General features: G+C 40.9%; 1 protein-coding gene across 2 annotated transcripts in view; it reads left to right on the top strand.

The window, feature by feature from the left end:
* Positions 1–9835, top strand: part of PDGFD (platelet derived growth factor D) — a 190582-nt gene extending 180747 nt beyond the window's left edge. For both annotated transcript variants that reach the window (XM_083362418.1, XM_083362417.1), the window contains one exon: positions 9552–9835. In XM_083362418.1, the coding sequence (XP_083218544.1) occupies positions 9552–9686 (135 nt within the window). In that variant the 3' untranslated portion in view covers positions 9687–9835. The remainder of the gene's footprint in view (positions 1–9551) is intronic.
* The last annotated feature ends 4202 nt before the right edge of the window (positions 9836–14037 follow it).

Genomic DNA, 14037 nt, shown 5'->3' with positions numbered 1-14037 from the left:
AGTAGCCAAAGGTTAATATAATTTATGATGAACCTACTGAATTTTAACTGTTCTGTTGCCTGTTGATGTGTCAGATAGTAACCAGTGGAATGATTATTCGGTCAGTTCCATGTGGAAAGTCCTACATTCCTGGGCTTAATATATAAAATAAAACGAAATGTACTTACCCATTGGGCTATTTCCATTCTTATGATATTACAAACTAAAATTAATTAAGGATGATGTTCTAGCTTCAGCTTCAAATGACCTGGCAATGGTAAATTTAGATGTACTGCATATGTATCTTTTATAGCTGAATTAAGAGTACAATGAGTGTAAATGTAATATTAATAGAACCTGTGAAAATAAATCTATTTTGGATACGTCGAAGGTAAGACTGATGTGAACTCAGGAAAAGTTTGTCTTCTCCTCCTCCTCCTCCTCCTCCTCCTCCTCCTCCTCCTCCTCCTCCTCCTCCTCCTCCTCCTTCCTCCTCCTCCTCCTCCTCCTCCACCTTTTTTATCCAGTTACCACTTTCTCCTCCTCCTTCTGTGTGTATATATATGTATTATGTTTGTATATGTGTGTGTGTGTGTATTCTAAAACAAACTATCCTTCATTACCTTTGCTCCGTATTAATCTAGCCACTTTTTTTATAACTGTCTGTAGTGCATTGACTTCCTTTGTATCTTAGAATCAATATAAAGTTCTAAACAGGAGGGTATGCCAGTTAGACAAGGGACTTATACTTCAGAATTAACCTTACATACATGGCAGATGAAAATCCCTTTTTTCAATATCTTAAAGAGGGGAAAGGGCCAGGTGAGAAGCTGGGCTGTTGATGTGCTGGTTATTATCCATGTAGCTATTACTTGATATGAGGCATTCAATGGTTTTGAAGGAACTGTGCTATAAGAGAAAGGCAAGTCACAATTGCGCTATGGATAGGAAAGATAGAAATACCTGCACATGAAAGTCTGGTTGATAATGCTCTTGAAAGCTACTTAATTAAAATATAAATAAATAATAACTAGACATATTGCGATGCCAGTATGCCACTATTCAGTTCCCAAAGACATTGTTAGAAAATTCAAAAGGAAAGCTGTGGACCATTGCTTTCTTTGAAACTGTCCCTACCCAACTAGAGAAAAGGGGTAAGCTACGGATTGTGACAAGTATCCTGGAGGAATGAAGGATGAGAAGAGCATTATAGTACTATGGGAAAATGTCTGAAGTTATCTGCCCATGAGATAATCAATATTTATGCCCGGGTTGAATGGAAGTACACCTTGTGGTTGTTTTGTTGCGTGCTCAGTCACCATTTTACATTTTATATTTTGAACTTGGATATTGTCTGTTTGTTAGATGGTTTTATTTCTTTTTTCTCCTTTTTGATTTATTGTGTCTTTATTTGTGCATTGCCCAAAGTCATACTGTCTGAAGTGAGCAGCCTCATACTATCAGAACTTTATAGACTATTATAAATTCTGTAACATTGAAATCCCTAATTATGAATGAATGAGATTCTGTTTATTCCAGATCTGGAAGGAAACTAGTCAATACTAAAATAACATGTAGTCTTCTTCAGGCTGAGTATTATTTTTTTTTTCAATCTTACATGGTCCAAAATGTTCATAAGCAACATATTGCATTAATTTATTAGACACATGTTGCTAAAACAATATGTTTTGTAGATGTACTTGTCCTTCCTTGTTGTGTTAGTGCGATGCTCTCCAGCCGCCTTCTTTGTGCTGCCCAGCTTCACTTTAGGAAAAGATTGACACAACTAATCTCTAGTTTGGCTGCTGTGACCAATTAGCACAGCATTTTGCTGATAGTTGTTCAGCTTCACCACAGCTTTGACTCTTCATGGGCAGACCCATTGTGGTGACAGGGGACATGTCTTACCAAGTTACTTGGGACTCCTGTGAATAAGTTACTGTGGACTTTAGTGGATAAGATGCTCCATCACTTGTTCCAGCCATTTGGCCTAAGACAGGGGTAGGCAACCTTGGCTCTTTTATGACTCATGGACTTCAACTCCCAGAATTCCTGAGCCAGCCATAAAAGAGCCGAGGTTGCCTACCCCTGGCCTAAGAAGACCAAGTTGGATCCAGGAGCAGAGGGAATGCCAACGGCCTTGAAAGATAATTGCCATAAAGAGGAAAGATGGAATAGAGAAGGAAAACCCTCCCCAAAGGCTGAAGGGATGCTGAAAGAATATCCCTTTGTCTTGCTTATGTAAGATTACGAAATAAGGTTCCCATATATAGTATTTCTGGGTGAGAATAAGTCCTTTAGAATGGCAGTTGCCACAGATATATTAATACAGGAATGCGAGAGAGGGAATACCTGTGAAACTAAGATAACTGAAAAGAGCCTGATCACCCAGCCCTGATTACAAACCACAATTCTCAACACAATTTCAACTCTGTGCCTCAAATTTAATTAAATTCCATACAAACTTCATTTTAAAAATCAGCAATTCATTCGGTGGAATGTTCAACCCTCACTAGTAAATCGAAAAGGTGGTTTATTTTATTTTATTTTATTTTTTAAAAAAGAGGAACAGAAATATAAAGAGTGATGGAGTTTGTATGTCAAGTTAATACTTCACTAAAGGAAAGTACCTAAGTAAAACCCTTCAGGGTTTTCAGTAGAGCAAGGGTAGGCAACCTTGGCTCTTTTATGACTCGTGGACTTCAACTCCCAGAATTCCTGAGCCAGCCACACTGAGGGGAAAGGGAGAGGTTTCCAAGCTGAGCCAGGCTGGCTCAGGAATTCTGGGAGTTGAAGTCCACAAGTCATAAAAGAGCCAAGGTTGCCTACCCCTGCAGTAGAGTCACAAGGAAGAAATTCTGGACAGGCTATTTTTTTCTCCTTGTTGTATATTGTCAATTCTATGGGAACGTATAAGGATATCATAATATTTTATATCCCTATAAACCTGGCATACCAGTTGTACTTTCCATCTCAGTTTTATTATCATGGGTCCACATTCAGGACTGATACGGCCTTTGATATATTAAGGGATTGTGAGAAGAATGTTTTCGTATGGGCTTCATAGTTATTTACTGTAGTAATTCTTTAGACCTGGCATTTGTGCCTCACATCTAAGATCATTGATGGTTGCTACTTTCACACATACACATATACAAACTTTTAACCAAAGTCTGAAAACTGCTATCATTTTCATATGGGGATTGTTCCAGTCCCTTGACTATTTTTGTTTGGTTCTAATTGACGAGGACTCAGAGTGGTTTAACAATGAACGAGTTTATTGAATACACAAAGTCAACTGTCAACTGTCAAATGTTGCAACCCTTTTATAGAGAAAGCCTTTGAACTGTAACCAATCAATGGAGACTCTTTTCCCGCTCCTAGGTTGTGGCATCCAATGAATGCACCTTAATTTCCCGCTCTGAACCTTGCTAAGCTGCAATGTGTTTGCAATCTCTTACTTGCCATGTTAATAACTATTTACATACACAACACCCCTTACCCCCCAGTTGATGTTATTTCTTTACAAAATCCTTTAGGTATTTTGGTGGCCTATGTATTCTAGAAGGGTATCTGTTACTTTGGCTGCTAGGGACCCCTCTTCCTGGTTGACTGCTTGGCAGCTTGTCACTGCTGGGCCTGGGCTCTGGGTTGCTGGCTACAGATGTGCTGTCTTGTGTATTAGTTTGTGTTTGTAATTCAGTGGTCACTGGCCTACTCCGCAGGGGTATTTCCCATTCAATTTGACTGAATTGTTGTTGTTGGGTACGAGGGAATGAGTCATTTTGCCCCTCCTCTACGCCACTCTCTGGCCTGTTGTTATCTGTACTGTTTCCCCCTACTATGCTTTGGTCCCCCTCAACTGGCACACAACCACTAGATCTTTTCCTCAGCTGGTCTACGTGTCTTTTACAGATCCTGTTCCCTTCCCCCTCAATAGTATACGACAGGGGACCTAAGATTTCAGTCACCACCCCTGGAATCCATTTGTCCCCTTGGGCATAGTTTCTGGCCCAGATCAAATCCCCCACTTTAAATGTTCTGTTAGGAATGTCTAATTCAATGTTTGTTTGCAGTCTGTCAGGGTGCAATCTGTCCAATTTGGTGGATAATCTCCTGCCCCACCTCATTTCAGCTGGACTTTTCCCTGTAGCAGAACATGGGGTCGTGTGCTGAGCCAACAAGAACTCTGCCAGTCTCTGATGCCAGTCACCTCGAATAATTCTTTTTAAAGCGTCCTTCGTGGTCCTCACATTTCTTTCAGCCAATCCGTTGGTGGAGGGGTGGAAGGGTGCTGAAGTCTTGTGCTTAATCGAGTTGGCCTTGAGGAAATCCTGAAATTCAATAGATGTGAATTGTGGCCCATTATCAGACACAATTAAATCCGGCAACCCGTGAGTGGCAAAGAGGCCCCTTAATGCCTGTATGGTTCTGCCTGAAGTTACTGAACTGACCGGTACTACCTCTAGCCATCTAGAGTAGCTGTCAACCACTACTAGGAACGTTAACCCTTGGAAGGGTCCAGCAAAGTCGATATGAATCCTGGACCAAGGATTCCTAGCTTGTTCCCATTTATGTGTGCGGATATGTTGTTGTTCAGGCCTGGAACGTTGGCACAGATGGCAATTGGCAACACATTCCTCAATGTCGTTGTCCAGTCCTGGCCACCACAAGTGACTCCTAGCCAACGCCTTCATCCTTACTATTCCAGGATGTCCCTCATGCAATTCTAGTAGAATAGCTGATTTGTGGATTCCTGGAATAACTACACGAGTTCCCCAGAGTAAGCATCCCAAATGAACTGACAGTTCATCTTTCCTTCTGAAATATGGACTGTATATTTCGTCTGGTTTGGTGTTAGGCCAACCGCTCATGACCCAGGCCATTACTCTCCTTAAGGTGAGGTCCTTATTGGTTGCCTCAGCAATGTCTTTTGCAGTTAAGGGCAAATCAGGAATGTCCTGTAGGGACATTATTTGTCCCACTGGGGCAGGGTCCTCCTCTGTTGTGCTTAGGGGCAATCTGCTAAGAGCGTCTGCATGACCCATGTCCTTACCTGGTCTGTATTGGAGGGAAAATGAGTATGCTGAGAGGAAAATGGACCACCTCAGCATCCTGGGTGACATAATTTGGGGAGTCTGTTTATCTGTGGTAAACAGTCCCAGCAAGGGTTTGTGGTCCGTTAGTATAGTAAAGTTCCTACCATACAGGTAGTCGTGGAACTTTTTAACTCCTGCCACTATGGCTAATGCCTCCCTGTCTATTTGCGCATAGTTCCGCTCTGCCTTGGTTAGTGTGCGGGAGTAGTATGCAATGGGTCTTTGTATTCCTTGGTTGTCTAAGTGGCTGATCACAGCCCCTACGCCATATGGCGAAGCATCGCACGCCAGGTAGATTGGTTTGTTTTCTATAAAGTGGGTTACAGTTGAATTACTGGAAAGGATGTCTTTTAAAGTTTGGAAACTCGCTTTGTGCTTGTTCTGCCATTGCCAAGGGGTCTTCTTATCTAAGAGTCTGTGTAAGGGTTCTGCAATGGCAGCCTTATGTGGCACAAACGTGTGGTAAAAATTTACCAAGCCAAGGAAGGCCTGTAGTTCCGCCTTGTTCCTTGGTTCTGGGGCCCCTTTGATTGCTTTAATTTTTTCAGGGGTAGGGTGGATTCCACTTTTGTCAATCCTGAACCCCAAAAAATCAGTGGATTTAACCCCTATGCTACACTTTTTCTTCTTTAGTTTCAATCCAGCCTTCCTAAATCTACCCAGTACCTGTTCCAGCCGCTCTACTAACATTCCTTCATCCCTTCCAGCTATTAGGACATCATCGAAGTAAGGGCATACTCCAGGTATGCCCTTTAAGGTCCTCTCCATCACTTCTTGGAAGATGCCTGGAGCTGCTGCAATTCCAAATTGCAGTCTGTGAACTCGGAACGCCCCCTTGTGGGTAACGATCGTCTGTGCCTCTGCAGCCTCTTTAGAAACAGTCAACTGTAAGTACGCATGCGCCAAGTCTAGCTTGGCGAAAATGGCGGCGTCCTGGATCGTGGCGAGGACCTGCTTCACCGTCGGGACCGGGTAAGCATGCTTTTTCATTCCAATGTTGAGGGTGGCTTTGTAGTCAGCGCAGATTCTCACATCCCCATTGGGTTTGAGGGGTGTGACAATCGGCGTTTCCCACAAACCGCCCTCAACAGGTTCTAATACTCCTTGGCCTACAAGCCGGTCGAGCTCGGCCTCGATTTTTCCCTTTAAGGCAAAAGGTACCCTTCGGGCCTTAAGCCTGATTGGTTTTACTGAGGGGTCTAGGTTGAAGTTAATGGGGGGCCCTTTGTACTTGCCCAGTGATCCATCGAATACGTCTGCAAATTCATTGCAGACGGATTCGAGGGTCTTATTTTTAATCACTGAATTTATTCCCCCAATCCAAATTCCCAGGGCAGGGAACCAATTAAGTCCGATTAAGCTAGTCCTATTCCCCTCTGTAACTATTAGATCTAAGACCCCCTTGAACCCCTTAAATTTTACACTAAGGCTGGTCTTCCCTTTTACTTTTATTGGACTTTTTTGAAAGTCCGATAATTGAATATTTGTTGGACTAAGTGGAATTCTTTTTCCACTTATTTGTTCAATTCTCTCAAGGGTTTCAGTGGAAATTATCGACACTGAAGCCCCTGAGTCGATTTCCATTCTGCAAGGGACCCCTTGCAGAAGGACTGTGATTTTTAATTTTCCATCCGGAAAATTGTGACCACTTCCCGGCCTTCTCCTATTGATTCGTGCCACCTCCCCTCGAATTGGAATTTTAACCCGGTTTTTAGGGGTCTCCTTGCCACTAGCATTAGGGGTTACCTTACCCTCAGGCCACACATCGACTTCGTTCAGACGGTTGTCGCGAGCGCGGTTTCTGCAGATGGCCTGGATGTGGCCGGTCTTGCCGCATGCCCTGCACTTGGCGGTACGGAATCGGCAGGATGCGCGGGGATGGTTGCCGCCGCAGCTGCCGCATCGGTTCTGGCTATCGTTGTCGCGCGGTCTGGTTGCGGTGTCCCGCCACGGTCGTTGTGCCCCGGTCGGTTGTCTTTGCGGAGTTGCGGGTTGTTGACGGCGGCCAGGTTCGGGCCCCTCACTTCTGGGTTGTCTAGGTGCCATCTTTCCAAATCGCCTGGAGACTTCGGCGATCTCTTCCTCCCACTGCTGGTCCACCTCCCCGCAGTCCACATAGCCCGCTTGGTTGATCTCGGGCGCTGCTGCCATGCTACTGCGGGGGGGGGTCGCGATACCCGGTTGACTCGTAAGTTAGAAGTTCGTCGAGCACTTCCTGCAAATCGCCGGTGGGTTTGGCGATTATTCTGTTTTGTAGTTGTTCATCACGCAAGCCCAGTACTACTCTGTCCCGAATTCTTATTTCTAAATTATCGTATTTACATCGTACTGCGGCTTCCCTGACGGCAGCGACAAATTTTTGTATGGACTCTCCCGGTCTCTGATTCCTCTTTTCGAAGATGCGCCGCCAAAAGAGTTCGGACCTTCGGGGTGTAAAGTGGACCTTTAATTTAGCGAGGAGGTCGGCATAAGGCACGCTAGAGACTGGTTGCGGTTGACACAGTCCGACAGCGACTCTGTAGACCGGTGTGCCGCAGATCGTCAATAATGCCGCCGCTTTTTTACGGTCATCTGTGATTCCGTTCACTAACAGGAACCCTTCGACTTGACCGATGTATTCTTCCCAATCTTCGGGGAAGTTTGGGTCGAATTCCTTCAATGACCCTATTTGCGCCATTCGGAGAATTTTTTTTTTATTCTGCCGCGGCCGCTCAGTTGACTGTGACTCGCTCTGAATTTGCCGCCTTTCGCGACAATTCCGCCAATTCTCTGGTCTTCTGTCAATCCCACCTTCGTCGCCAGTTGTTTGGTTCTAATTGACGAGGACTCAGAGTGGTTTAACAATGAACGAGTTTATTGAATACACAAAGTCAACTGTCAACTGTCAAATGTTGCAACCCTTTTATAGAGAAAGCCTTTGAACTGTAACCAATCAATGGAGACTCTTTTCCCGCTCCTAGGTTGTGGCGTCCAATGAATGCACCTTAATTTCCCGCTCTGAACCTTGCTAAGCTGCAATGTGTTTGCAATCTCTTACTTGCCATGTTAATAACTATTTACATACACAACAATTTTGGTTATCCTTACCCATCTTCTTTTCAACTATACAGTTTCCTTTTGGAGATGAGATGATTAAAATCATAGGTCAATGAAGCCACCAAATTTAATCTCTTATTCACTGCAGAAAACCAGGTTACAACTTCCAAAGAACCAAACTCTTCTTTGTTTCTAGCAAAGAAGCATCTTCTTTTCCACTACCAATTTGCCCTATTTATATCCCAAAGAAGAGATTGGTGAAAATGATGAGTGAAAGTGAAAATTATGAAGTTCCAAACTAGTTATAGTTACAAAAAACATCTTCCCTTATCTTTTTCAGTTGTGGAAAAAAAATGCCGCAAGCAGAGATTTTTGTAATAATTAAGCATCCTCCCCCCCCCTCTCTCTCTCTCTCTCTCTCTCTCTCTCTCTCTCTCTCTCTCTCTCTCTCTCTCTCCTTATTTTTTATCTCAATTACCACCACCACCTCCTCCTCCTCCATTTCCTCTTCTCCTCCCTTTTCCTTTCTCCCTCTTCTGTTCTTCTAAGAATGATTACCAGGGAACAGACAAATCACTTTTACTAAACATTCTGACTGATCACTTCAAAATTGATGAAATTATCTTGAAATTAATCCAAGGGGTTCATATAGTCTCGCAGTCAAAGCCTCCCCTTTCCTATACTTTAAAAATACCTGGAGGATAAGTTGATGGGGAAAAAAGCTTCTTTTTAACTTGAACTAGAGATGCAGAAGATCAATATGTAGTAGGAGGATCGCTGAGATGACCATTGTTTGATTGGTTGATAATGTAAGGATTTCTTATTAGTACCTATATAATAGACACAACCGAAAGATATGTAAATATAACGCTGAGGACTGAATGACAGTTTACTAAAAAAAATTGACAGATGTTATATGTACAGTTTGTTATACTCTGTCCTGTTATAGATTGTATTTTAGGTTTTTGTTATTTCTTTCTGTAACATAAGATAGTACTAATAGTAGTGTTGTAGCTAGGGAAGTTGAATCACGTCCACTTTTGTTTTTAAATGTATATTTAATAAAAAAATTCTTTAAAAAAAAAGATCAATATGTAGTCAAATCCTGAAGAAGATTATTATTACCTTTCTACATTATTGTGAGGTGATGTGCCTAGAAGGTTCCTACATATTCTATTTGAACAATCCGGTCTGGTCTGACGGGTTCTGTTTTAATTATTGTTTTAATGTAACTTATCTTCTGCATTTGGGCATTAGGGTTTAACTTATTTTCAATTTCTGTATTTGTACATTTTTGATATTTATGTCACTGTTCACCGCCCTGAGTCCTTGGGGAGAAGGGCGGTATACAAATCAAATAAATAAATAAATAAATAAATAAATAAATAAATAAATAAATAAATACCTTCTGATTCCTTTTTCTTTATATCTAATTAGGTGCTGAGATTTATCCCTGAAGCAGGTCATCTCAGGAGGAGGGGCAAAACTAAGCACAATATGGCACTGATTGATATTCAACTGGAGCACCATGAACGTTGCGACTGTGTCTGCAGCGCAAGGCCACCGCGATAAAAGGAGAGCGCCTGGTTTTATGTGCCACTGAAAGGACCTCCTTCTCTTGAAGAAGGAGCCCGTCCATGCTGATTTGCCCAGTGATCGCCGGACTATGCTAAAAGCCTGCATCCATAGCCTTTTGTTTTAAAGTGCTAAATGCCACGACAGCTTACCATTAATAAATCAGATCGACAACTCTGAATGCAAATCTGGGATTGAGTTTAGAAAACAAATGAACTCAAGGGCTGAATTTTTCAGGCGATGAAATCGACCTGCATGATGGCAGCACTCTTTTTTTGGCTGAGTTCTTAGTTGGCTTTTAAAATTCTTCATGCGTGCATGTAATCACAATACTTTTGCACAAAATCCTTTGCACAAACACACTTAAGCACACTTACAGTCCAAATTAAAGAAAAGGGAATCCTGTATGTGCACAGTGGCTAATTCGGTTTATAGGCCGCCAGCAACAAATACAGGTGTATTAGATTTGCAGAAACCTGGCGCTGCATGGAAGTATAAAACTAGCAATAGCATCTAGCAATACAGGCATCATACCTAGATATGTGCATTACAGTAGTCAGATCACAACAAGCAACATTAAGCAACTGGATCCAAGGGTGCTAGAGTACAAATAGGTAGCCCTTGATTTATGACCACAGTTGGGACCGGAACTTCCAATACTAAACAATAGGGTCAATAAATGAGTCGTCACATTATTGCACCTCATTTCATGATCATATTTGCCATGGTCATTAAGCAAATTATGAGGTCTTTAAGTAAATTTGGTTCTACTCCTTGGCTTTGCTTGTCAGAAGCCAGCTGGGAAGATTGTAAATGGTGATCACATGACTCCAGGAGGTTGCAACCATTGAAAAAAAATGCATGCTGGTTGCAAATCTCTTGAATCATGATCAAGTGACCACAAGGACCAGTCATAAGTCACTGTTTCTTCAGTACCATCATACCTTTGAATGGTCACTAAATGAATGGTTGTAAGTCAAGGACTACCTGTGTATAATCTGGTTATTTACATAGATTTATGAATTACTCTTCCCTCAACTGGCCTTGTTTCATCATAATACATGTTTCAAAATACCATGCTGATATTCATTAAAATTATCACCTTTTATGGGTAGTCGTCACCAAACATGTCAGAATATTGTTAGAATGGACTCCTCTTCAGGCAGTTGTCTAAAGGTCACCATACTTCTCATTTTAAAGTTTCAGGAAAACTTCATAGAATTGTTGCTATCAAGATCAGAAAGATTCCTCCTCAGCCTTGTAAATAAAGACAACCGGTTCCTTCCAGAAGTATTACAATCAAAATAAGAATCCTGGAGGTAGCCCAACACATATGGAGAACCTCAAGTTGGAGGAGAAAAGCTATGCTGAACCCTTCAACCCACCATAGTGCTGAAAGGAAGTGATACCTTGTTTCGCCCAAAATAAGACCCAACTGAAAAATAAAGTCTAGCATGATTTTTTTTCAGGATGCTCATAATATAAGCCCCACCCCAAAAATAAGCCCCAGTTAAGATCATCAGCTAGATGGACGCATTTAGTATCGTATTTTCCCAAAATTGGGGAAAACCCGGTATACCCAATCATCTAATTTAGTGGTTATAACTTTGACAAGCTCTTCACTTGTCATGCCAATCTGATTTAGACAAACCAAGTAGCGCACACACTTTTTTTCCCAATTGCAGTAGTTTGAATTCAAAATGAGCTGTTTCATCCTGTGAGGGCTGGTTCAAACTGAGAATGTTTGTGGTAGAATTGGAATAGCTTGCTGTGAGTCTAAAATAACCTATCTGAATTTCAAAACACATTTTAAATCAACACTTTCCCCCTCCTAACAAGGACAGAGAAATCTAGACATAAAGAAGCAAGGCAACTAACTAAAAGTCCAAATAAAATGTATCTCATTTAGTGGGAGTCTCCAGCAGATCCAAAATTTGGAGCTGGGATTTCTGCTTCTCTCTCTTTCTCTCCCATTTTATATAATATTTTATCTGCTAGTGTGTTTGAACTGGATCTAGTTCTAATAAGCTTGTCATGCAAATAATAAAGCTTGCCATTCATATAACGTAACCTTTCCCAGAGACCCTCAGATCTGTCCCACTCCTGCCCAGGCCCCAATAGGCACCCTTGATGCAAACGATGTAGAGCTGGCCACACCCACCCAGTAGGCCATACGCACTCTAGCCACACCCACCCAGTAGGCCATGCCCACCCAGGCCACACCCACCCGGCCCCTTGAGGGCAACCGCAATGCTGATGCGGCCCTCAATGAAATTGAGTTTGACACCCCTGCCGTAGAGCAAATTGTCAAAACTAGCTGGGGACAATGGGAACAGGAACTGTAGTGAAGGTACGTGAAAGCAGAAGATTGGTATAATCTTTGATTTACTTCACAATTGAGCCCAAAACCTCCATTGCTATGTGAGACAGTTAAGTGAGTTTTTGCCCATTTTATGACCTTTCTTACCACATTTGTTAAACAAATCAATGCAGTTGTTAAGTTAGTAACCCGGTTGTTAAGCGAATCTAGCTTCCCTATTGACTTTCCTTGTCAGAAGATCACAAAAGGTGATCAGGTGCCTGGGGACACTGCAACCATGATAAATATGAGTCAGTTGCCAAGCATCTGAATTTCAATCACGTGAAAAGGATCGTCAGTGTCGTCGTAACTTTGAATGGTCACTAAATGAACTTTTGTAAGTCAAGGACTACCTGTATAGCTCTCAAGAGTTCAAAAGTGCTTCATATGCTTTTTGTAAAGCTGTGTAGGGTTTCAAGTCTAAAGTCAATAAGGTGCTTCAAAGCACACAACAATGAGAACACGTGCTTGGCACCTTTTTGCCTTTGAATAGGAAGTGCTACATAATATTATTTAGCTGCAATCTTCACAATAATTGGCAAATCAATATTTTTACACTACAAGTGCAGGACCATAGCTGATACAGCATTTCCCCAGCAAAGATGAGGTCTGTACCATGGACTTCTAGATATGGCTTCTGAAGGGCAGATTTACAAAATCAGTATAATTTTAAGTACATGCAGAATGCAATATTCTTCGCATTAAACAAAATAGTATTAGTTAACTCCCATCAGTAGTTAGCACGGCTGGCTGTAATTTCCTGGGACTTTAAAAAAAAGGGAATAATTGGAATTGAATTTTGAATAAGTAATTTATTGCCTTGAGCCTTACATAGTTTTGCAAAATAAATGTTTATTGGGTTCATGCAATATTAATAATATCCATTTAGTTCCTGGCTGTTGGTAAAGGATTTGAAAAGCTACAGGATGGTTTCCTGTGGTTTTGAACCTCTAATAGGAAAGTTCATTGATTGACTATATTTTCTAATTATGTGCATGTGTTCTGTACTTGCTAAGTGCACACATATGCTAACTCATTTCTTGTGTAAGTTGTCTAAAGAAAAGTGTAAGGCAGTTCATGGTTAAGAGAGCTGAATGTTTGGTTTTAAATGTAAAGGAGAAAATAGGTAGAAGGCTTTCCTTGATAAAGACTTATATTTAAAAGGAGTCTGAGATTACATTTTATTTTTCTGTATTGTTTTCTGATTCCGTGCCTTAAGGAAGAAAATAATGGTTTTACAATGGCATTTCATAGATAAAACTAAATTTGGCTTCTTATTGGGTAATATTGTGATTTTCTAAACCACTACTGTTCTGCTATTCTCTGTTAATTCCTTTTATTAAGCTGAATGTCTTAGCTGTTCCCTTGTTTACTTCATCAAATCCTTCCTGAAGTACAGCTCGAATTTTGAAGAAGTTACCACTCCCTATTGCAATGAAACACTGAAGAATATAAATATTTCTTCTGTGTTTCTTTGTTTTCCTTTCTTTCTATGAGTTCTGCTTGTCTGCTTACTCAGTTACCTTTTGAGGCACTTAATTCATTACACAAATTTTATTTTAAAAGAACAGTTATTAAGTCAAATATGTGTTAAGCCATATATATATATATATATATATATATATATATATATATATATATATATATATTAAAAATATTCCCTAAATACCTTGATCAACATTTCTCACATGTCCATATAAAAACTGAGAAAATAGCATAGTGAATTAGTTACTGTATCATCTGTAATGGAAATTATTAACTAAACAATAGACCATTACTATTGCAGGTGCTGTTTAACTAGATTATTATTTTGATGTAGGTTGACTACAGCTTGGAATCTTAACACTGCTTCAAAGAAAGATAATTATGAAATTATCCATTTTAAACCATGAGCGTCCATTAAATAAAAGCAGACCAAATATTACAAAGTAGTCCTTAATTAATTACTGTCTTTGAGTAACATTTCTGGCAACTTCAGTATAGTAACAT

The sequence above is a fragment of the Vipera ursinii genome, assembly GCF_947247035.1.
Source record: "Vipera ursinii genome assembly, chromosome: 4".
NCBI classification, from domain to species: Eukaryota; Metazoa; Chordata; class Lepidosauria; order Squamata; family Viperidae; genus Vipera; species Vipera ursinii.
The sequence above is the reverse complement of the archived record's forward strand: the minus strand, read 5'-3'. Positions and strand labels throughout refer to the sequence as shown.